Source organism: Barbus barbus, assembly GCF_936440315.1.
Source record: "Barbus barbus genome assembly, chromosome: 29".
Classification (NCBI taxonomy): domain Eukaryota; kingdom Metazoa; phylum Chordata; class Actinopteri; order Cypriniformes; family Cyprinidae; genus Barbus; species Barbus barbus.
In genome coordinates this window covers 7,913,789-7,935,711 of record NC_136757.1, presented here as the reverse complement: position 1 = coordinate 7,935,711, position 21,923 = coordinate 7,913,789, and the positions used below count along the sequence as shown (strand labels likewise).

General features: G+C 38.8%; 1 protein-coding gene across 1 annotated transcript; it reads left to right on the top strand.

Moving 5' to 3' along the window:
* Positions 1–233: 233 nt before the first annotated feature.
* LOC306849317 (14-3-3 protein beta/alpha-B-like) lies at positions 234–10,273 on the top strand. The gene is made up of 6 exons (XM_079384259.1): positions 234–506; positions 5,297–5,597; positions 5,809–5,932; positions 8,393–8,556; positions 9,450–9,545; positions 9,635–10,273. Exons 2-6 carry the CDS (start codon positions 5,304–5,306, stop codon positions 9,683–9,685), a joined length of 729 nt encoding a protein of 242 aa, XP_079240385.1. The 5' UTR covers positions 234–506; positions 5,297–5,303; the 3' UTR covers positions 9,686–10,273.
* Positions 10,274–21,923: the final 11,650 nt, after the last annotated feature.

Below are 21,923 nucleotides of genomic sequence, written 5' to 3'. Positions count from 1 at the left end.
TCATGTGACTGAAATCAGAAAAATTCAGCTTTGATCACAGAAATAAACTTTTGGTCTATGCTGTATTTTTGCAGGAAATGTGTCACTTATACCAGCAGACAGTGGCATTTACAAATAAACATAATACTAATGAAGTTTAAAAACTAGAGCTAAGAACACAGATATTAATATAAATGCTTTCTGTGCACAACTTCTTAATTTAATTCCTTAACTTATTCTGTGCTTAACTTGTTATTGCTTTAATGAGTTATAAGAGTACACGTCGATCCCGGTATTGTCACATGAACTAAACGGCTTACTCATGATGCTAAATGTATGTTGCATAATAATAATAATAATAAATAAATAAATAAAAACGTTCAGACAGTGGAACGGTTTGCAGGAAGCGGAAGTGTCGCTGTAAGCGGAAGAGGTACTGCACAGGACAACTGAAGAGCGAGGCGGAGGACGGGGACCCAATTTGTGTCTTTTTAACGATTAAAGTCAGTGTAAACGCCGTTCACAAAGTGAGTGTATTTCCCTTATTCGTTGTATCACTGTCCACGTGTCTTACATAACATGCTTTGATTGCTCTTGTGTTCCGTTCTCGCGGATTTAGCAGGTTGCTAAGCGCTTCAGGCCTCTGAATCTTTACAATGAAATATCCGAACCCACTGCCAGTATTTTGTGTTAGATAATAGTATAACGTTAGCAGTATTGTTTAAAAGCTTGAGAATCATTTCATATCATATTATCGGAGAATTTCAATGAAAGGATGTGTGGTTAGCGTGCTAGCTCATATCAGCGCAGCCGGACAGTTCACTTGAATCGAGACGATTTTGATTCATTTAGATATGTATGCACAGTAAGTTACATGTCAGGTTTTTTTGTATTTTTTAGAGAATGATTATCTCTGAAGTAATTCTGTAAAATATATAGGGAACCCCATCATTTATTACATTGATATTAAAACCCCTTAACTGTCACCGTCCCACCAGCGAGACACCTAAATGTACTTCAATATATAACAATTAGATCCTAATCTAATCATGACACACTATATATCGTTGGAAAGGTCTAGAACTCCTAAATATATATTTTTTTACCACAGTTTGTTGTTAAAAAATTATGTAGGAACAGTAATAGATTAATTTATGACGACAGTGCACCTCAAGACATATACATCATAACAGTAGTTGACCTTTTTCGTTTCCTTTTCCCCTATTTTTTAGTTTTAGTAATCATCATAAATTATATATCATTTGAAAGCTTAACTTTATTTATTCAAAATGTATCCTGTGAAAACCATTTTGAAATCGGACTTTGCGTTACTATGGAAATTGGACTTTGCGTTACCATGGAAATCGGACTTTAAAAAATCTTTTAACAGGCTCCTCCCCCTTAGCGGGAGGTGTCATATTCCAAATGTATTACTGTCTTTTAGGATCAAAACGTTTTATAATCTTGACAAAATACATATCATTGGAAGAGTCTGAGTTTCAAGATTCCATATTTTGTGATAGAATAAATATTGAGAGGGAAATCGATATATTTGTGACAGAGAAATGCATAAAGAAATTTCAGTGTAGTTTGACTTAAACTGCAATTCATCGACTGGCTCCAAAAGGGGGTCAGTCCCGTAGACTCCACATGTTAAAACGCCCAACTTTACAGCAGAAAAAAAGGTTTACTGTCTGGTACAAGAAGTGGTTTTGGTCTATATAGCTAATTTTGCCCTTTATTACAACTGTGAGGAGGGTGAATGTTTTTATAACTCATCTGTTTAAATTATATTAATCCTAGGGCTGCACGATTAATCGAATGCGATTTACATGCGTGTTTTGTCAGTAAAGCCAGTTCTGTAATCAGCAGTAAATCTCCATCACCTGCTTTCAGATGGAGCAGCTTTTACTTTTTAGGGGGAGTCGTGGCTTAATGGTTAGAGAGTCGGACTCGTAATCCAAAGGTTGCGGGTTCGAGTCTCGGGCCGGCAGGGATTGTAGGTGGGGGGAGTGAATGTCCAGCGCTCTCTCCACCCTCAATACCACGACTGAGGTGCCCTTGAGCAAGGCACCGAACCCCCCACTGCTCCGTGTGTGTGTTCACTGCTGTGTGTGTGTGTGTGTTCACTGCTGTGTGTGTGTTCACTGCTGTGTGTGTGCACGTTTGATGGGTTAAATGCAGAGCACGAATTCAGAGTATGGGTTACCATACTTGGCTGTATGTCACTTCACTTCACTACACAGAGCCGTAGTTCACTGATAGGTAACAGACCATATTATTGCGCAATTATGAAATCAAAGAAATCGTTTTCGATAATGACAGCTCTTTGCGTAGCTTCTCAGTGAACTACGGCTGTGTAGTAAATGCTGCTCTATCTGAAAGTACAGGTGCATCTCAAAAAATTAGAATATCGTGAAAAACTGCATTTTTTTGTAACTTATTTCAAAAAGTGAAACTTTCATATATATTTTAGATTTCGTTACATGTAAAGTAAGACATTTCAAAAGTTTTTTTTTTTTTAATTTTGATGATTAGAGCTTACAGCTCATGAAAGTCAAAATCCAGTATCTCAAAATATTAGAATATTTCCTAAGATCAATCAAAAAAAGGATTTGCAAAGCAGAAAAGTATGTTCATTTATGCACTCAATGCTTTGTCAGGGATCCTTTAGCACAAACTCCAGCATCAGTGAGGTGTGGCATGGAAGCGATCAGCCTGTGGCTCTGCTGAGGCACTATTGAGCCTTCAGCTCGTCTGGATTGTTGGATCGACGACTGCTCATCTTTCTCTTGAAAATATCTCATAGATTCCATATGGGGTTCAGGTCAGGCATGTTGGCTGGCCAATCAAGCACAGTGATATCATGGTCAGCAAACCACTTGGAAGTGGTTTTAGCAGTGTGTGCAGGTGCTAAAGTCCTGCTGGAAAAGCAAATCAGCATCTCCATAAAGCTTGTCAGCAGATGGAAGCATAAAGTGCTCCAAAATCTCCTGGTAGACGGCTGCATTGACTTTGGACTTGATAAAACATAATGGACCAACACCAGCAGATGTCATGGCACCCCAAATCACTGACTGTGGAAACTTCAAACTGGACTTCAAGCAGCTTGGATTCTGTGCCTCTCCAGTCTTCCTCCAGACATTGATCTCCAAATGAAATGCAAAATTTAAATTTATCTGAAAAGAGGACTTTGGACCACTGAACAACAGTCCAGTTCTTTTTCTCCACAGCCCAGGTGAGACGCTTCTGACGTTGTTTCTGGTTCAGAAGTGGCTTGGTAGCCCTTTTCCTGAAGACGTCTGAGCGTGGTGACTCTTGATGCACTGACTCCAGCTTCAGTCCACTCCTTGTGAAGCTCTCCCAAGTGTTTGAATCGGCTTTGCTTGACAGTATTCTCAAGCTTGCGGTCATCCCTGTTGCTTGTGCACCTTTTCCTACCCAAATTCTTCCTTCCAGTCAACTTTGCATTTAATATGCTTTGATACAGCACTCTGTAAACAGCCACACCTTTCAGTAATGACCCTCTGTGACTTACCCTCTTTGTGGAGGGCGTCAATGTTCGTCTTCTGGATCATTGCCAAGTCAGCAGTCTTCCCCATTATTGTGGTTTTAAAGAACAAGAGATACCCAGAATTTATACTGTAGGGATGGTCATTTAATGAAACTCAAATATAAATATTCTATTATATTGAGATACTGGATTTTAACTTTCATGAGCTGTAAGCCCTAATCATCAAAATTAAAACAAAAAAACTTTTGAAATGTCTTACTTTACATGTTATGAATGTAAAATATATACGAAAGTTTCACTTTTTGAAATAAGTTACAAAAAAATGCAGTTTTTCTCGATATTCTAATTTTTTGAGATGCACCTGTATGTGAAATGCCACATTTAATAACATGTTTTTACTCCAAACTCACTTCATAACATCAGTCGAGTGTTTGAAATAAATCCTTCTATGAGATGTGACTTCTTACACAGAATAAGGCACACAACATATTTCATAGAATTCTAAGCAGTGATAAAGGTATTGCATTATAAATATACTTTATAATAAACATTATAATAATAAGAACTCAGATAAACCATATAGGCCTATTGTCGTAGTCGTGTTTATTAGTCACGTTGAATGAATGAAAGCAGTTAAATCTTCTGTTTATTCAGCTGCAGCGATTGGCATTTCCTGCATTTCTTCTTCTGGGTGTACTTGGAGTTTCCACGCGAGAGCGCCCTCTGGCCTTTGGATGAAGATTTACTGCTGATCACAGAACCATGCTTCACTGATAGATACGCATGACAATCGCAGCTTCTGCCTAATCACGATTTCGATTTCACTTCGATTTATGGTGCAGCCCTAATTAAGCCTTAAAGTTCTGCGTAATTAAGGGCGTGGCCACTTGAGTGACAGGTGGATTGCCGCCGCTGTCACCACTGTCGCGCAAGGCAGGCGTGGTTTCAACAACCATCTCCACCCATGTCCCGCCTTTTTTCCCATTTTCGATTATCTGGGAGTGAAGCGCTGCCAAGATGGTGACGGCCGGCTCCGCGCAATTTGAGCTTCAAAAATGCTCTTCAGAAACCTACGGATGATGTCACAGACACTATGTCCATGTTTTTTACAGTCTATGATTCAAACAGACATTAAGAATTTGCTAGCCTGGTAATACCAAACTCTGCTACTTCGCTTCGTAGACAGAGTCTGGAAGGGCATAATTGACAAGCGTTTACTTTCTCGTGAGGGGGCACTTGTCTGAAGTTCATTGGTGACCCGTAAGCCAATCACATAACGTTTGGTTATGACGTATGTTATGCGCCGGCTATTGTTTCTTTCAACACCTTCTGATGCTCATAAAAGTGTATTTTGTGCTATTAACTACTAGTCAAGAGGAAGAAATGATCAGTTCACGTGCCACTTTAACTGGTGTGGCTACAGTGATCTGTCAATGCCGTAGTAAAGTGTCTCAAAACTGCATTTATTCTTTTAATTCCATTATTAAAATTTGAAAGCTGAGACATTGTTTATATAAAAAGTAACAGCACAAAGTTTATTCAAATTATTGGATGGGAGGCTCGCTAAAAATACTGTTTAGTGAAGTTTTGTGCATTAGCTGAAAATAGCATAAACTAAAATGTCAATCTTGGGATTTAAGAATCGATATCATTTGATGAAAATGAAGATTGATTAAAAACAGAGTAATTCTAATTGTTAATCTACTGCTCATCATCACTTGAGCATTAATCTTCAAAATCCATTTAATTTAGTGTTTTTTTTGTGAATTATTGTGCTCATACCTACTCGTATCTGATTCTCAGTATAAAAATGGACAAGAGTGACCTGGTGCAGAAAGCCAAGCTCGCTGAGCAGGCCGAGCGCTATGATGACATGGCAGCAGCTATGAAGGCTGTTACCGAGGGCGACGTGGAGCTTTCCAATGAAGAGCGCAACCTGCTGTCTGTGGCGTACAAGAACGTGGTGGGCGCCCGTCGTTCCTCCTGGCGTGTGATCTCCAGCATCGAGCAGAAGACCGAGGGGAACGAGAAGAAGCAGCAGATGGCACACGAGTATCGTGAAAAGATCGAGACTGAACTGCAAGACATCTGCAATGATGTGCTGGTATATGCACTTCTTTCTTTTGATCTTCTGAACATTTTATAATGATGAAATTAAATGAAGTTCATTCTTAAATGCAAATTATTTAGCTTTGAGTTTACAAAGAACGCTTTAATTTCAATCTTAAAAGTGTAAGACTCAAATGTTGTTCCATTTTTCACTATGTTTGACCACAAATATGAGCCATCCTGATGATCCCAACCTGTCTTGACAGGGTCTTTTGGAGAAGTTCCTCATTGCCAATGCTTCTCAGGCAGAGAGCAAGGTGTTTTACCTGAAAATGAAAGGCGATTACTATAGATACTTATCTGAGGTCGCGTCTGGAGAATCCAAGACCAGTAAGTGCATTATATGCGTCTATCTATCTATCATTCTTTCTATTCTATCTATCGTTCTATCTGTCGTTTTAGTGTTTCCCATACGTTTGGGAACGTCAACATTGACCACCACAAATAGATTTGCACAGAATTTCTTATAATGCCTGATAAAGTAGCGTTTACAGGCGCAGCATTGCTTTGCCGTTACTGGGGAAAACTGCTATATTTCTGCAGTTTCCAAAAGTGCCACCTACTGGCAGAGAATGAATTTGTATTTTCAATCAGCCTGTCTTCTGTTTTTGTTAAGACCAGTGTGAAAATCGACCCATATTTTTAAGCAGCAAACATAAAAATGTGAAGAACATTTTATAAAACTGTAAATCATGCTTTATACAGTCACATTACGGGTTAAAATGTTACGTATTCATTTAGCAGATTTTGTAAGGGTGGTTAAAAGCCTTTAATTTGATTTTTAAAACACTGCAGAGACACTGACAAAGGCTAAATGATATTAACTGTAATGTTAGCTTCTTTAACTCTGATGCTCATTGTCTGCTCCTTCAATCCAGACGAATATAGAAAAATGTTTTCCAAATAATTTGTTTCAGAAAGCCCTGTAAAATAGCATGTTCAAACAAAGAATGTTAAATATGCAAAAAAAAAACCTAAGATGTTGTGTGAGGGAGATGTTTAATTATGTATATACTAGGGGTGGCACGGTTCGCGGAAAAAAACCGAACCGCACGGTTCTCCACACACGGTTCGGCACGCGCTAGGACCGCGGTTCAACTGAATTCTGACAACGCATGTGGTTTGTTATAAATAACACGTAAAACAAATAGGGTTCGGCTAATGTATGTTTCTGTTAATGGATGCGCATTCTGGCTTCCCAGTACATTATAACAACAGCGATGAGAAAAAAAAAAAATAAGTGGACAAATCATTCACTCTTGTTCAATGCGAGTGCGTATGCTGGAATATGAGCATTTATTCCGTCATCACCCGGGTGCTGATAGCGCGCGCACAGGTGAGACCTGAACAGCACACGTTGATATCGGTGTTTAGACTAAAGTCATGTAAGCTTTGCCAGCTCAAATATTTAAGAGCCAGAGGACGCGAGCTCGCGCGCGCAGTGAGAATATTTGTGCATGCGTTCATCAGAAGCGCACAAACCTGCGCCTCAGAACGCGCGCAAATATGAAGCTCTCTCTGAAGTATTGTGTTTTAATGGATAAATTCACACAAAATTCTGTCAAAATGCCCGTCTTGGTAAGTATCCTATAGCAGACATAGCCGGCTGGGCGTACAGTATCAGTGCTTTCTCTTAAAGTGACAGTTAATATTAAATAAACAGCAACAACAAAGAAATCACTCACTGCTCTTGATTGAATCGCTTTTGTAACTTTAATAAAGAGTAATCTTTAATTTATACAGTCAAATATGCAATGCTGTTTTACCTTTGATTACTTTAATCATACTTCAATTTCTGTACCTAAAAAACCCCCTGAAAATCACTGATATTTTATTTGTATCTTTACTCTATTGTATTTTTATTTGTGCTGTTGCTTGTAGTTAAAGGTCTGCTTTTATTTGTGTACACTCACAATGAAAACAAAACAGATTTTATATATATAACATGTAGTAATATTTAGCATTTTCACATCAAAATAAAAGAAACTGAGCAAAGTAGATGTCTTTTTTTTCCCTGTTGTACCGAAATTGTATCGAACCGTGACCCCCGAACCGAGGTACGTACCGAACCGTGACATCTGTGTACCGTGCCACCCCTAGTATATACAGTTCTTCACATAAATATTTGCACTGGAGCATGTTTTTTAGCATTACAATACAAAATAACCCCCCCACCCCCCCACACCCCCCCCTCCATTTGGGGAAGTGCTGTCATAAATAGAGTGCAGGTCTGTGGGAAACACTTGTGTCTGTCAATCTATCTATTATTATATTGTTCTATTTATTGTTCCATCCAGCTGTTTCTCTGTCTCTGTTTGTTTGTCATTTATCTAGCTATCTATCTGTATTTCCATTTATGAGAAAATTCTGGTGTAATATTTTTAGAAAGTTTTTGAAAGTTTAGTTAGCACTTCTCCAAAGGCGTGTTTTGACTGTTTTAGCATCTATTTTGTGAACATGGCATGGATATGCTACAACAGGTAAACACGTCAGCAGTGTGGATACACATCAGGGTGACCAAAAATGATTTTAGAGTAGCAGTATGTAAAATTTGTTCAGCTGAAACATTGAGAAGTGGCTTGTTGCCAAAGTACTTTACACCCTGAACAGTATAATGAGTTCAGTTACCCAAATTGTATTCTGGAAATATCATTTTCAGTTTTGGTTTTCGATTAAATAACTTTCCTTTTGTTTTCAGTAAAAAGTTTGTTTCAGTGCATCACTGCTATCTGTCTGACTATTTTTTGACATATATTTTTTGAACACAAGATCAACTTTTTGTACTTTCAGCCACGGTTGAGAACTCTCAGAAGGCTTACCAAGATGCTTTTGAGATAAGTAAGAAGGAAATGCAGCCCACGCACCCTATACGGTTGGGTCTTGCCCTCAACTTTTCCGTTTTTTACTACGAGATCCTCAACTCTCCTGAGAATGCCTGTCACCTCGCTAAAACGGTTTGTATCTCTTTAAACGCTAGAAGCATAAGGGGCCATTCACACAGGACGAGTTCTTGCATTTAAAGGAACACAGCACTTTTTTTGGAAATAGGCTCATTTTCCAACTCTCCAAGAGTTAAACAGTTGAGTTTTACCGTTTTTGAATCCATTCAGCCGATCTCCGGGTCTGATGGTAGCACTTTTAGCGTGGCTTAGCATAGATCATTGAATCGGATTAGACCATTAGCATCTCGCTCAAAAATGATTCAATAATTTTCCTGTTTAAAGCTTGACTCTTCTGTAGTTACATCGTGTACTAAGACTGACGGAAAATGAAAAGTTGCGATTTTCTAGACCGATATGACTAGGAACTATACTCTAATTCCGGCGTACCATGGGTGCAATGATATTACACAGCGCCTGAAAGTAGTCCCCAGCTATATCATAACTAGTTACCTAGCTGGGGACTACGTTCAGGCGCTGCGTAATATCATTGCGTCTGATGTGTCAGTGCTACCGCCAGACCTGGAGATCGGCTGAATTGATTCAAAAACAGTAAAACTCATCTGTTCAACTCTAGGGGAGTTGTAAAATGAGCCTATTTCCAAAAAAAGTGGAGCGTTCCTTTAACAAAATTTGGACTGAAACTTGTTTATAGAAATTCAACTGTTTTTAACTTGCCAAGTGTTGAGAGAGTGCAGTCGCCAAAGATGCCCATCTAGTGCACGTGTACATATAAAACCATAAAAAACAAGAATGTGTCCTATGTGGACAGCCTCTTACAGTTCATCATATAAATGTGTATTTTATTTCTTTGCAAATCTTGACTATAGTAAACATTTATACAATACAAACACCAGTGTATTTGATGCTCATTCAACCCAAATGAGAAACCAGAGCCTCTCTTACAGGCTTTTGATGAAGCCATTGCTGAGCTTGACACTTTAAATGAGGACTCCTACAAAGACAGCACCTTGATCATGCAGCTTCTAAGGGACAACCTCACTGTAAGTCCCACATTGTACATTCTGCACCAGTTATATTTCTGTTTCAGTGCTTTATTGGCTCATACATTATTTAATTCTCATACCTGCAGCTTTGGACGTCAGAAAACCAGGGTGACGAAGCAGGCGACAATGAGAACTAGGGGAGCCGCACTGATCTCCAAACACCCACACACATCCACCTTAAATACACAAATGGCTTCCACCAACCCTCCCACCTCATTCCACCCTACAGCACCCACCCCTCTCCATCCAGTTCCCAGCCCCGCTCCCCTATACCTTAAATGATGATCAGCACCCGCAGGAAGACGCTCAGCGAAGCCCCCGTGGCTGGGAGGGGGGTGGGGGTGGCTCACAGGGTGACTTGCTGACATTAGAGCAGGTCCAGTCATTTTGTTTGTGAATTTAACGTGTACTGATTATCAAACCCCGTCTTTTATGCATGTCTGAGTGACTGTAAGAGTGTGTGTGCTGCTAACGGAGAGTAACTGTGTGTGTGTGTGTTTGAAAGTGAGAGTGAGTGTATTGGGGATCGGGGGTTGTGAACTCTAATCGTCCTTCCTGATAATTCCCTTTGTTCCACTTTAGCTGGTTGTGCATTTTTCATCCTCTTTTTTTTGTTTTTGTTACGATCATATATTTTTTAGTATAATTCATTGGTATTTACAGGTTTTATTGTATGGTTATTAAACTGGCAGTTTATTTTCACCAAATACAGAGCAAGTCTGACATCTCTGCTTTCTTGTGTTCAATTCTGTGCTGCTTAAGCATGAATGTCATATTCTTAAACACAAGCAGTGACATTTTTAAACATTAATTTTAAAGAGGACACTATTTTGAGGACAGTGTTTTGAACTAATTAGCTTTTAAGTTCTCTTTCTGCTTTGACATACTATGTTATTAATACATTGAAGTACATAAATGCATATAAATCAAATGAGGTTAAACTTTTTTTTTTTTAAATATGAAGTCAGAACAGCTTGTTTGAGAAGTACCATAATTTTGCCAGTAGGTGAGCTGAATACTGATGGGTCCAGTAAGATTGACTGATTGCTTGGTTGATTTTTAGGAAATTAATACTTTTATTAAACAGTGATGCATTTCATTGATCAAAAGTAATATTAACCAGATTTATACTGTTACAAAAGATTTCCGTTTCAAATAAATGCTGTTCTTTTCAACTTTTTGATCAAAGAAAAAAGTATAATGGTTTTCAAAAGATATAAATATATTGCACAACTGTTTTCAACACTGATGATAAAATGTTTCTTGAGCTGCAAATCAGTATATTATAATGATTTCTGAAGGATTATGTGACACTGAAGACTGGAGTAATGATGCAGAAAATTCAGCTTTGCACCGCATGAATAAAATACATTTCAAAAATTATATTAAAAAAAGTTATTTTAAATTGACTAACCCCAAACGTCTGTGAATTACAGTTGGCAAATATAAAAAGGTTTGTGAGGTTGCACCATATACTTTTTCTCAGTGAATGAAAGATACGTTGGTTTGTGCAGTTATTTGCACTTGATATGTTAAAGGATAAGGATAACCAGCATTGCATTGTTACAATGTCGGTAAAACATGAACAAGGTGTACCCTGATGTATTCATCCTAAAACTTCGTAAATGATGTTAAGGTGTTTACAATTGTAAGAAAAAGTGAAGAGGACTTTGAAGATCTTGATGAAGAAGTTTATTGCAGCATAGCAGTGACAAAGTACATGTACCTTGGGTTCAACGAGTCGGAATGAACCCAGAACATCATAAGTTCTAACCTTTTATACATTTCCAGTTTACTACTCTACATGTAAATGAAGTTGCTCCTTTTGTAAGAGCTGTAATCTGTATGTTAATTAAGTTCTGACACCCCTTTGTCTGAGGTGGTTCTCAGTGTCCCACACCTGCTCCTATTTTACAATCGGTCACCTTTTGCTCAGGATGTGATCATCACACTGGTTATCGCTCCATCCAATCAGGCTAAATTTATCAGAGACTTTTCTCAAATTTGGCAAAAAAAAAATTTGGGGTTTGGGAGAGGAGCACTTGGCAAAAAAAATTTGGGGGTTTGGGAGAGGAGCACTTGAGAACCATAACGGCAAAAGGAATTTTCTAAATGTACTAAACATTATGACAGTACAAACATAGCCAAAAGCCACAGGAGCAAAAACATCTGTCTGTGTCTGTCTCTGTGTGTGTGTGTGTGTCTGTGTGTGTGTGTGTCTCTCTCTCAGTAGCCTCGCGCAGCAGTCAGAGCAGAGAGGAGACACACACCCCCCCTCCGGGTCCAGGCTGCAAATGAATCGCGCATGCGCATGGCCGCCGCCGTTCCCGTAAATGTTCACTCACTCTCACACAAAAATAAATCACTGCATTTAAATTGACTCACGACATAGCTCTCCATTCACTCTAGTCTAGTCTCTTGCCAAGTTCGCTTGTGCCAGCTCTCGCTAGTCTGTTATCTCGATTTACATAGGCCTTTACTACAAAACCCCAACAGTCTTTTTAAAGACTAAACCCACACACATTCTTGTTAAAGTTTAGATCAAATCTCAGCCCTAGCCAGTAATTTTTTTTAACTGCTAGGCAGTAGCTACACTTCGCTAAAACTACCCACTTGGGTCGGGGGAAGCCGCGTCTACTCTGCATTAGTTAACATTGGCAGAGAACTATCAACGATTAAAATCACCTTAATTTGCTTAATTTTCAACCGATTTTCAAGCCGTTTGGTTTATTATAAATGTCAGACATATATTTATGATAGAACATAGATTAATTAATTATTTTACTTATGTGATATAAGTAAAATAATTAATTAATCTATGTTCTATCATAAATATGTGATATATCATATACAATACAATACTTGGACACACCTACATAACTAATTAATTTGTTCTACAATGCACAAAACAATTACAAGGATGCTGATAGTGATATGAAAAAAACATGAATAATATAAAGTATATATAAAATATAAATAAATAAATAATAGAGCAAAATTTTTATTAATAAAGGCACGAGTTAAACAAACAAAGCGGGAAAAAACAAAAACAATTATGGACTTCCTGACCAACAGACCTCAGAATGTTAGGATGGGGAACCTAACATCTGCATCTAGGCAGAAATTAAATCATCATAAATCGTCCAAATCTCAAATGATTTTTCTTAGTTTTTTGGTTTGTTCCAACTGACAGGCATGTATTTATGATCGAGTCCAGAGAAAATTTAAGCTTTTGATATTAATCTACTTCAAAACTAGGTGTAAGTTTATTATTCTTCCACTTCAGTGAACTTAAAATTAACTATTGTTACTTACCTTAGCCTATCTACTGCACACAAAATGGCTACAATAGTGTGCTATCCATACTTAAAAATACATGTTAATTAAAACATTTGAATTGTACTGGTTTATTTTGTACATCAGCAAGCCTGCAATACAATGACCCAGCGTAAAATGGTTATATAACACAAAAACAAACATAACGTGCGTACGTAGTGTGAAAACATCTTCCAGTATTTACAACAGCTTATTAAATTATTAGGCTACAGTATATAACAGGTTAACCATTCTTTGAAAACATCCAGTTCATGAAAATATCTACTACAGCACAAAAGTCCGGCATCTTCAGAGTTGATCTGAATGCAGGGAAACTTTGGCGCTTCCTTCAGATCCCCGACCCAAGATGGCGGCGATGTTGACGTATGCTTAGAGGCCCAAGGCGACATCAGTATATATATCTATGAGGACCAACAAGCCAACCGATGCACCACCAGCTGCAAAAAAGCTTCGAAGGTACCATGGGCGTAAATCCCGGGGGGGGGGACGGAGGGGACATGCCCCCCCCCCCCCCCCCCCCATCCGAGGGTTGTCCCCCCCAAACAAATTATTTTAAAAAAATCGCACTCTCTATTGTGAAAAAAATATATATGTACGTATACCTAAAATAATTGTGTAAGTAGAAAAAGAAAAAAAACCCGCAAAAAATGCATTTAGAAACAGTTGAGTCCCCCCTCCCCTTCCTCACAGTGGTTTGGCCCACTGCCTGCTGTGTGTGGCTGCCGCTCAGTTAATGTTGAACTCCAGTAAGTAGGGTACTTTATTTACTTTAAATAAAGCGATTAATGTAGTTGATGCAGACTCATTCATAAATTAGTTGCGGCAAAAATGCTGATTACCGATGTAATTTTCCATGAATCTGCTATATTAGCGATTAAAATATTACTTATCTAGTTAACGGTAGCTTGTTTATAATAGCTTGTTGCATAGTGCACTGCAGCTTATGGGGGTTTTCCACTGACTGGTACCAGCTCGGTTCGGTTCAGTTCGGTTCTGCTCTGTTTCGGACCTACAGTTTTCCACTACAACTGGCTACAGTCGTGTTTAAATTTTATCGTATGTTGATGGCTTGACTGTAAACAACATAAACAATGCAATAAATAGTTTTGAAGAAAAATCTGCTTTGTCATTGAACCTGAGAAAAACTTTGAAAATAACCATAATGACGCAGTCTCCATGCTACAATAATAATGATAGAAGCAAAGTTTTTCACTGTGGGGACATATCCTTATAAGTACAATTTGACTGTATTATTTGTGTCCCCGCTCATGAGAAATTTTATATTTATTGCCCCCCCCCCCCCCCCCGTTAAATGAAATTTACGCCCATGGAAGGTACGATGAAGCATACCTGCAGTTTGGGTTTACAGTCACGGCTGATCTGAGACCTCAGTGTGTCGTGTGTGCCGAGCTCGTGCTGGCAAACGACAGTATGAAGCCCTGCAAATTAAAAAGGCACCTCGAAACAAAGCATGCTGGCATTAAAAATAAACCGGCTGAATATTTTAAAAGAAAGCTTGATGGCCTCCATCAGCAACAGGCAACCATTTCAGTGCACAGCACTGTGTCTAAACAGTGTTTGGAGGCATTGTATGTAGTGGCCAAAAGAATCGGTAAACTGGGTAAACCGCATACAATCGCCGAGACTCTCATTTTGCCGGCAGCGCAAGACATGTGCAGAATAATGATAGGCGGTAGTGCAGCAGCCAAACTCGGTGCAGTACCGCTGTCCAATGACACAGTCGCTAGGAGAATTATAGACATGTCCAATGATATCAGAGAGCAACTGATAGAGTTCGTAAAAAAAGAGTCCTTACTACGCGCTGCCGCTGGACGAAACCACTGATATTGCTGGGCAGGCACAGCTCCTCACCTATGTCAGGTATCTGCGTGACAAGGCGATTGAGGAGGATGTCCTGTTTTGCCGGCCTCTTCAGTCGCACACTACAGGAGAAGCCATTTTCAATGTCCTTGATATTTTTATCCGTGAAAATGGTTTGGCTTGGGACCGATGCGTTGGCCTATGCACGGATGGTGCGCAGGCAATGACGGGGCGTGAGCGTGGCCTAGCTGCTCGCGTTCAGCAAGTATAGCTCCACTTGTGAAATGGACACATTGCATGGTTCATCGCGAAGCACTAGCTGGTAAAAAAATGCCGGTTCTTTTTGACTCCGTGCTGAACCAATCCGTGAAAATGATAAATCTCATCAAATCACGGCCGCTAAACACTCGCTTGTTTGGGGTCCTCTGCCAGGAGATGGGGTCAGGGCATTAACAGCTGCTTCTGCACACTGAAGTTCGCTGGCTCTCCAGGGGGCGGGTGTTACAGCGGTTGTATGAGCTGCGAGAGGAGGTGAAGTGGTTTTTGACAGAAATCAAATCAGATCTGGCGAAGCATCTGGATGACACTATGTGGCTTGCGTCTCTGTCCTATTTGGTCGATATATTTGACCGCTTGAACGGCCTCAACTTGTCTTTGCAAGGCCGCGAAACTCATATTTTGCTCCTTGCAGACAAAGTGCACGCCTTCACACAAAAACTATGGCATGGCCGCATCAGTCGAGGGAACTGTGACATGTTCCCCAGCCTTGCAGACTTTATCACTGATGCAGGCACGTCACACGATTTCTCCTCCCTATTTCAATCAGCGTCTGAGCAATGAGAAAACAATTTGCGACATACTTTAAAGAGGATTATCGCTCTTTTGCGTGGGTTCGAGATCCGTTTGTGTGCACAGCAAACGAGCTATCAATTGATATGCAGGAACAGCTTATTGAGCTGAAGAGTGACAGTAGACTGAAGGAACTCTTTAGCTCCTGCCCTCTTTCGTCATTCTGGGCAGCATTGCTGCAGGAATATCCTGAACTCTGTGACGTCGCCTTTAAGATTCTCCTTCCTTTCGCGTCGACATATTTGTGTGAGGCAGGATTCTCAAAAATGACTGCACTCAAAACGAAATATCGTGCACAAATCTTGGCACAAAAAAGATTTCTGGATGATTTGAGGCTATGTTTATCAAACATTGAGCCAAGAATTGAGGATCTTTGCAAGGCAAAGCAGGCTCAGGTCTCACATTAACATCACCTACGTGCAAGCTTCTGTAAAAAATGCAGATGATGCCTACTATTAGGCCTAGTAATAATAACAATAATAAAGCATAAATTAATATCAGAGGTCTGGTGCCAATTCCCAATTATAGCAATAGCCTAGTAATGATAATAGGCCTATACTGATGATAATAATAACAACAACAACAACAATAAAGCATGTAACCTCATATAATTATATAGCAATAGCCTAGTAATGATAATAGGCCTATACTGATGATAATAATAACAACAACAACAACAATAAAGCATGTAACCTCATATAATTATATAGCAATAGCCTAGTAATGATGATAGGCCTACTATTACTCATAATAATAATAATGTCTGCAAGCTCACATTAGAAGTCTGGTGCTACTGCCAATTATAACAACAGCCTAGTAATGATAATAGGCCTACCTACCGCTACTGATGATAATAATAATAATAATGTGGGCCTAAAAATAATAGCCTAGGGCTATCTATCTATGCAAGGTGGTGTTTGGGATGTGGGGGCACTGGGCACTGGGGCCCCAACTGCAATGAACCAGCTTTGGGGGGCCCAGCTTGCAAAAGGTTGAGAACCCCTGCTCTACAGCATCAAATGCGTAATAGAAATCTAAAAAAATAAGAAATCCACTTCCCTGAACCACCTCACTATAGTCAAGTAAATCTAAAACCAATCTAACATTGTTATGGATAGACCTTCCCTCCAAAAATCCTGACTGAGTTTCACTAATTATGGTAGAAATACCTTTTTTCAGTCTAGCAGTGATAGCCCCAGAAAAAAAAAATTATAATCAGTGTTAAGTAAAGTGATGGGCCTCAAATGATCTAAAACTCTTTTATCTTTACCAGCTTTAGGAATGAGTGTAATTATACCTTGCTTCATACTTTGTATCAACTCTTTCTTTTCAATACATTCTGTCAGGGCATTAAACAATAAATTCCTCAAATCCCCCCCCAAAAAATAAAAAATAAAATAAAAATTGGTGAGCCCATCTGTCCCAGGAGATTTGTTTAAGGGGAGACACTGGAGGCAAAAACACCTTTTTTTCATGCACCTGTCAAATTTGAGATATAAAGTATTTTTTCAGACTAGTGGAAGTGTTTCTTTTATAGCACTTTATCTATTTGTGTCAATAGATTTCAATTACAATACATATTTTTAAGGCCGTTTTCTCAAAAGGAGTTTTCTCTCCTACATTGAGCCATATTTCTCCACTTCAGTAGCACTTACACACACCAACCTTTACATCTTTATTCCTGTCTATATCCTGAAGGTTTTTACAGAGGGATTTGTTCATATATAATTTGCTTCATTATATACAACATTTTATTCCCCACAAATTGTGAAAATGTATTGTTTTCTGTCCGTTCTAAGTATTTTCTGAATTATGGAGTGACAAAATGAGATACCCAAAATTCCCTCTGTAAAAACTTTTGACTCTAATATGTCAATAAAATAAGAATTTTGAAACCAACTTCATCCAGTGTTTAGATTTTTATTCTAGAAATGTATGCAAATTAGCGCATATCTAATTAAATAATGAATCATTTGCATATTTAAACCTAACATTTTAGAAAGTGTAAGAATCTATAGTGAAGTGAAGTGAAGTGAAGTGACATACGGCCAAGTATGGTGACCCATACTCAGAATTTGTGCTCTGCATTTAACCCATCCAAAGTGCACACACACAGCAGTGAACACACACACACACACACACACACCGTGAACACACACACACCGTGAACATACACCCGGAGCAGTAGTCTGCCTCGACCCAACTTCCACTCCACAATATATTTGATCATGCTCATTTCCCAAAATGGCTTAATTATTATAGAGAATAAGAAAGTCAACAGCTGTTTGTAGACCATTTGGGATGATCACATCCTGAGCAAAAGGTGACCGATTGTAAAATAGGAGCAGGTGTGGGACACTGAGAACCACCTCAGACAAAGGGGTGTCAGAACTTAATTAACATACAGACTACAGCTCTTACAAAAGGAGCAACTTCATTTACATGTAGAGTAGTAAACTGGAAATGTATAAAAGGTTAGAACTTATGATGTTCTGGGTTCATTCCGACTCGTTGAACCCAAGGTACTACATGTACTTTGTCACTGCTATGCTGCAATAAACTTCTTCATCAAGATCGTCAAAGTCCTCTTCACTTTTTCTTACATTGGCGAGCCACCCAACGAAGGTTTTCCAAAAAACCGGGGAAAAGGTAAGAAAAGCGGTTTCTTTCTTATATGCTGTTTTTGTCAGGGAACCCCCTCGTTTTAAAAAAATCTAGAAAAGAAAATTAAGGAGAGAAGACAGTCTGGTTTAGTCAGTATCAGCAGGAGGAGTTCTTAAGCCTATTCTTTACAAATTCTGTTTAAAGATTCTAACGGAACTGAATCAGCCCGAAGCAGTGTGGTGGCAGAGTTGTATTGGAATTTTTGTTTCTAAAGTAACTGAAGCAAAGTGCTTAAGTCAAAGATTCTAAAGTAACTGAAACTTGGTGTTGGTCTGTTATTCTGTTAAGATTCTAAAGTAATTGAATCAGCCCGACGTAGTGTGGTGGCAGAACTGTATTAGACCTATTGTTTCTAAAGTAACTGAAACGGAGTTGTACGTTTCTAACGTAATTGAAACTGACTGTGAAGTTGTGATACTTCTGATGAAATTCTAAAGTAACTGAATTGACCCGACGCAGTGTGGTCACAGAATTATTTCATAACTGTTGTGTGTTATAGTGTTGATTTGCCCGACGTACTGTGGCTAAGTAAACTGTTTTAAAAATATAATATAAACCTGAAGTAGTGTGGTTGTCCGACGTACTGTGACAGTGTTGCATTTTTAACAGTTTAGTGTAGTGAAGATTAAGGCCCGACGGAGTGTGGCCGTGTGCAAAGAAGTGAAAATGTTGGTTTAGAAGCCCGACGCAGTGTGGCTGTTTTATTCATTTGCGTCCAAAGCACAGGAACTGTGAATAATTAGACAAACAGATATCTTAAAGAAAGTGTAGTCATTTAAAAAAAAAAAAAGAGTGAGCACAAAAGATTTTAATTACCATACATAGATCAATAAGGTTTTGAAAATGGAAGAAATGATTGTTAAATACATCGCTAAACATGGCACTCAGGGAATGTTTGATGGAATAGAGAAAATTATTGATAAACCATATGAATGGGCCATCTCTAAATGTGAAAACTATCCAAAAATGCCTAGGAACAAAAAAGGAAAAATTGCCAATGCGCTTCAAGCTGTTTTTGCATCGTACAAAGTAACTAAGAGGAGAGTAGATGAGCAAGAGGCTGAAAATGAGCGACTCTGTTTAGGAGTAATGTCTACTAAAAATTACCATGCAAGTGAAACAATATGGAAAGAAGAAAAGATTAGGATGCAGAATGAGATCACACGTCTTACAACTAACAATAACATGCTTAGATCCTCTGTAGAAGCATTGTCCAATGAGTTGGAGGAAGCAAAGATTGCTTGTCAGTTTATGATAAAGAATGGCACAACTAAGAAACACAGCAGTAAGACACCGTTAGGGGTCACACTATGCAATCCTATTCCAGAAATGCTAGATTTGCAGGAAGATGAGAGCTGGGAAAGAGATTCGGAGTCATTCAGCTCTCAGTATTCTGACTGTACAGCTAGATTCCCTATGGCACCAGTTCATGCTACTACAACTATGCGTACTAGTGAGGAAGGAGAAGAACCAATGACATCTACTATGGTCAGAGGGTTTAATCCAAATGAACTGGAAGCTGTGATCAACAACATTAGAAAATTTGACCCTGCTAAGCGAGATCCATTAGATTTAAAAAAAAAAAATTGGACGAATATGCTGAGGTTTACAAATTTACAGATGGCGATGCATGCGTTTTGTTAAGAATGTGCGTACCTGGCACTTTGTCTGGAGCCTTAACTCGGAAAGTAAAGAACAGAACTGCAAATAAGTCAGAGAGGAAACAGGCATTGCTTGAAATCTTAGGTGTGATGTCAGTTAACTGGGATAAAATATATGAAATTCAAATGAGGAAAGGGGAGCATCCAGCTACATTTTCAGAACGACTACTGGAGACGTTTAAAACGTTCAGTGGTGATCCTGATATTACTCAGAATGATGTCCGTTTCAAGTCTGCCTTGATTAGCAAATGTGACCCACTCACCCATTCTGCTGTAACAATGCTTGTGACACCTCAATCTGATTATAGTGACATTATTGCTAAAATGACACCGTTTTACAATAATAATGCTAATACAAAGAAAACACATCCTGTGTCTGTAATAAGTGCTAAAAAGCCATATCAGAATAGTGGTCGTAAGGTCTCTTGGAAAAGAGAAGACCATGTCAGTGGAGAAAGCGAGGAGAGACCACCTCCTTATAATCCTAATAATCTCCCAGTATGCTATTCATGTGGCAAAGAGGGGCATATTTCTAGGGAATGTAACTTTTCCTTTAAGAAAACAGGTCCAAAAATTGATTTACATCAACTACAGACCAAAGTAGCAAGGCATTGTTTGGAGAAAAGTAGGAAAGATCAGGAAGTGTGTTGTTTTTCTTGTGTAAGGATGGGACACATGGCAAGACAGTGTCATTTTTCACACAAAAGAAGGATGGGCTACCGTGATTTGTTTAAGAAGATATGCAGTTTAGAAACTCAGTTGGCACTGTTGAAAGGAAATAAGGAGGAAGCCATTCACACCTTACCAGACACAGCACTGCATGAACAACATGACTGTCGTTCAGTCACAAGCAGATGCTGATGTGAACTGGAGAAATGGTTTTATAATAGTATTATATTTTAGAAAAATATGTTTACTATCAAAAAGGGGGTGATTCTTTATAATTTATAAGAAATGTGTTAATGGCATTGATATTGAAATATAATGTATGAGAAATTATTTAATTGCATTCTGTGATTAAATTTCTGTAACAATAAGGTTTTAAATGTGAAAAGATTCTTGTGGGGGAAAGGGGGGCAACCACTTCTTTTTGATCTTGTTTCAGGTATAAGCATTGAGATGTTTGCTTGAAAGGTGTAACCTCCAGGAGAATGATGATTCGGTCACCTGAAGGACAAGAAGGCCAGCAGAACTAGTGGAGCCAGGGGACTTCCACAAGAAAAAGACTTCTTAAAGAACAGAGTGATCATCAGAACCAGAAATCCAGAGATTTCCAGACCTACAAGATTCAGAACTCCAAGCCATGGATGGGCCTGATGGAACTTCACAAACTGCAACAACAGCAATGACTGCTTCTTCTAGAAGGACTTTTTCAAAGTGAAAAGAATACAAAAATGCAAAAGAGAAACAAGGAGAGATCAAACCATTTCAGAGACTATGGACAGCAGTCGTTCCACCAAGATGGAAAACGAGTGGGCAAAGGACAAACCCACACAAAGAAATGCACAAAGACACAGACTCACTGCACATCCGTTCTTCAATTCAACCCATATACTTGAACTTTTTCAGTCAGGTTATACTACCCACCACAGCACTGAAACAGCTTTGTTAAAAGTGTTGAATGATTTGTTACTGTCAGCTGATTCTGGAGATAATGCAGTATTGGTTTTATTGGATCTGAGTGCCGCTTTTGATACAGTAGATCATAATATCCTGCCTTGAACATTGGGTGGGCATAAAGGGTACAGCACTTTGCTGGTTCAAGTCATATCTCAAATCTAGGTCATTTTCAGTGTTTGTTGGCCAGTTTATTTCATCATCTGCCTCTCTTTTCTGTGGAGTCCCTCAGGGGTCCATTTTAGGGCCATTGCTCTTTAATTTGTATATGCTTCCACTTGGTAATATCATAAGGAAATATAAAATCTCTTTTCATTTGTATGCCGATGATTCTCAGCTGTATCTTCCTTTAAAATCTCGAGATTCTGTGCAGTCTCTCATTGACTGTCTTGAGGATATTAAATGCTGGATGTCAAATAACTTCCTG

Excerpts from the sequence above, each read along its gene's own strand:
- LOC306849317 (XM_079384259.1), top strand. The coding sequence starts at position 5,304 with ATGGACAAGAGTGACCTGGTGCAGAAAGCCAAGCTCGCTGAGCAGGCC. Across the intron at positions 5,598-5,808 it reads ACATCTGCAATGATGTGCTG|GGTCTTTTGGAGAAGTTCCT; the intron begins GTATATGCACTT and ends CTGTCTTGACAG. Across the intron at positions 5,933-8,392 it reads GTCTGGAGAATCCAAGACCA|CCACGGTTGAGAACTCTCAG; the intron begins GTAAGTGCATTA and ends TTGTACTTTCAG.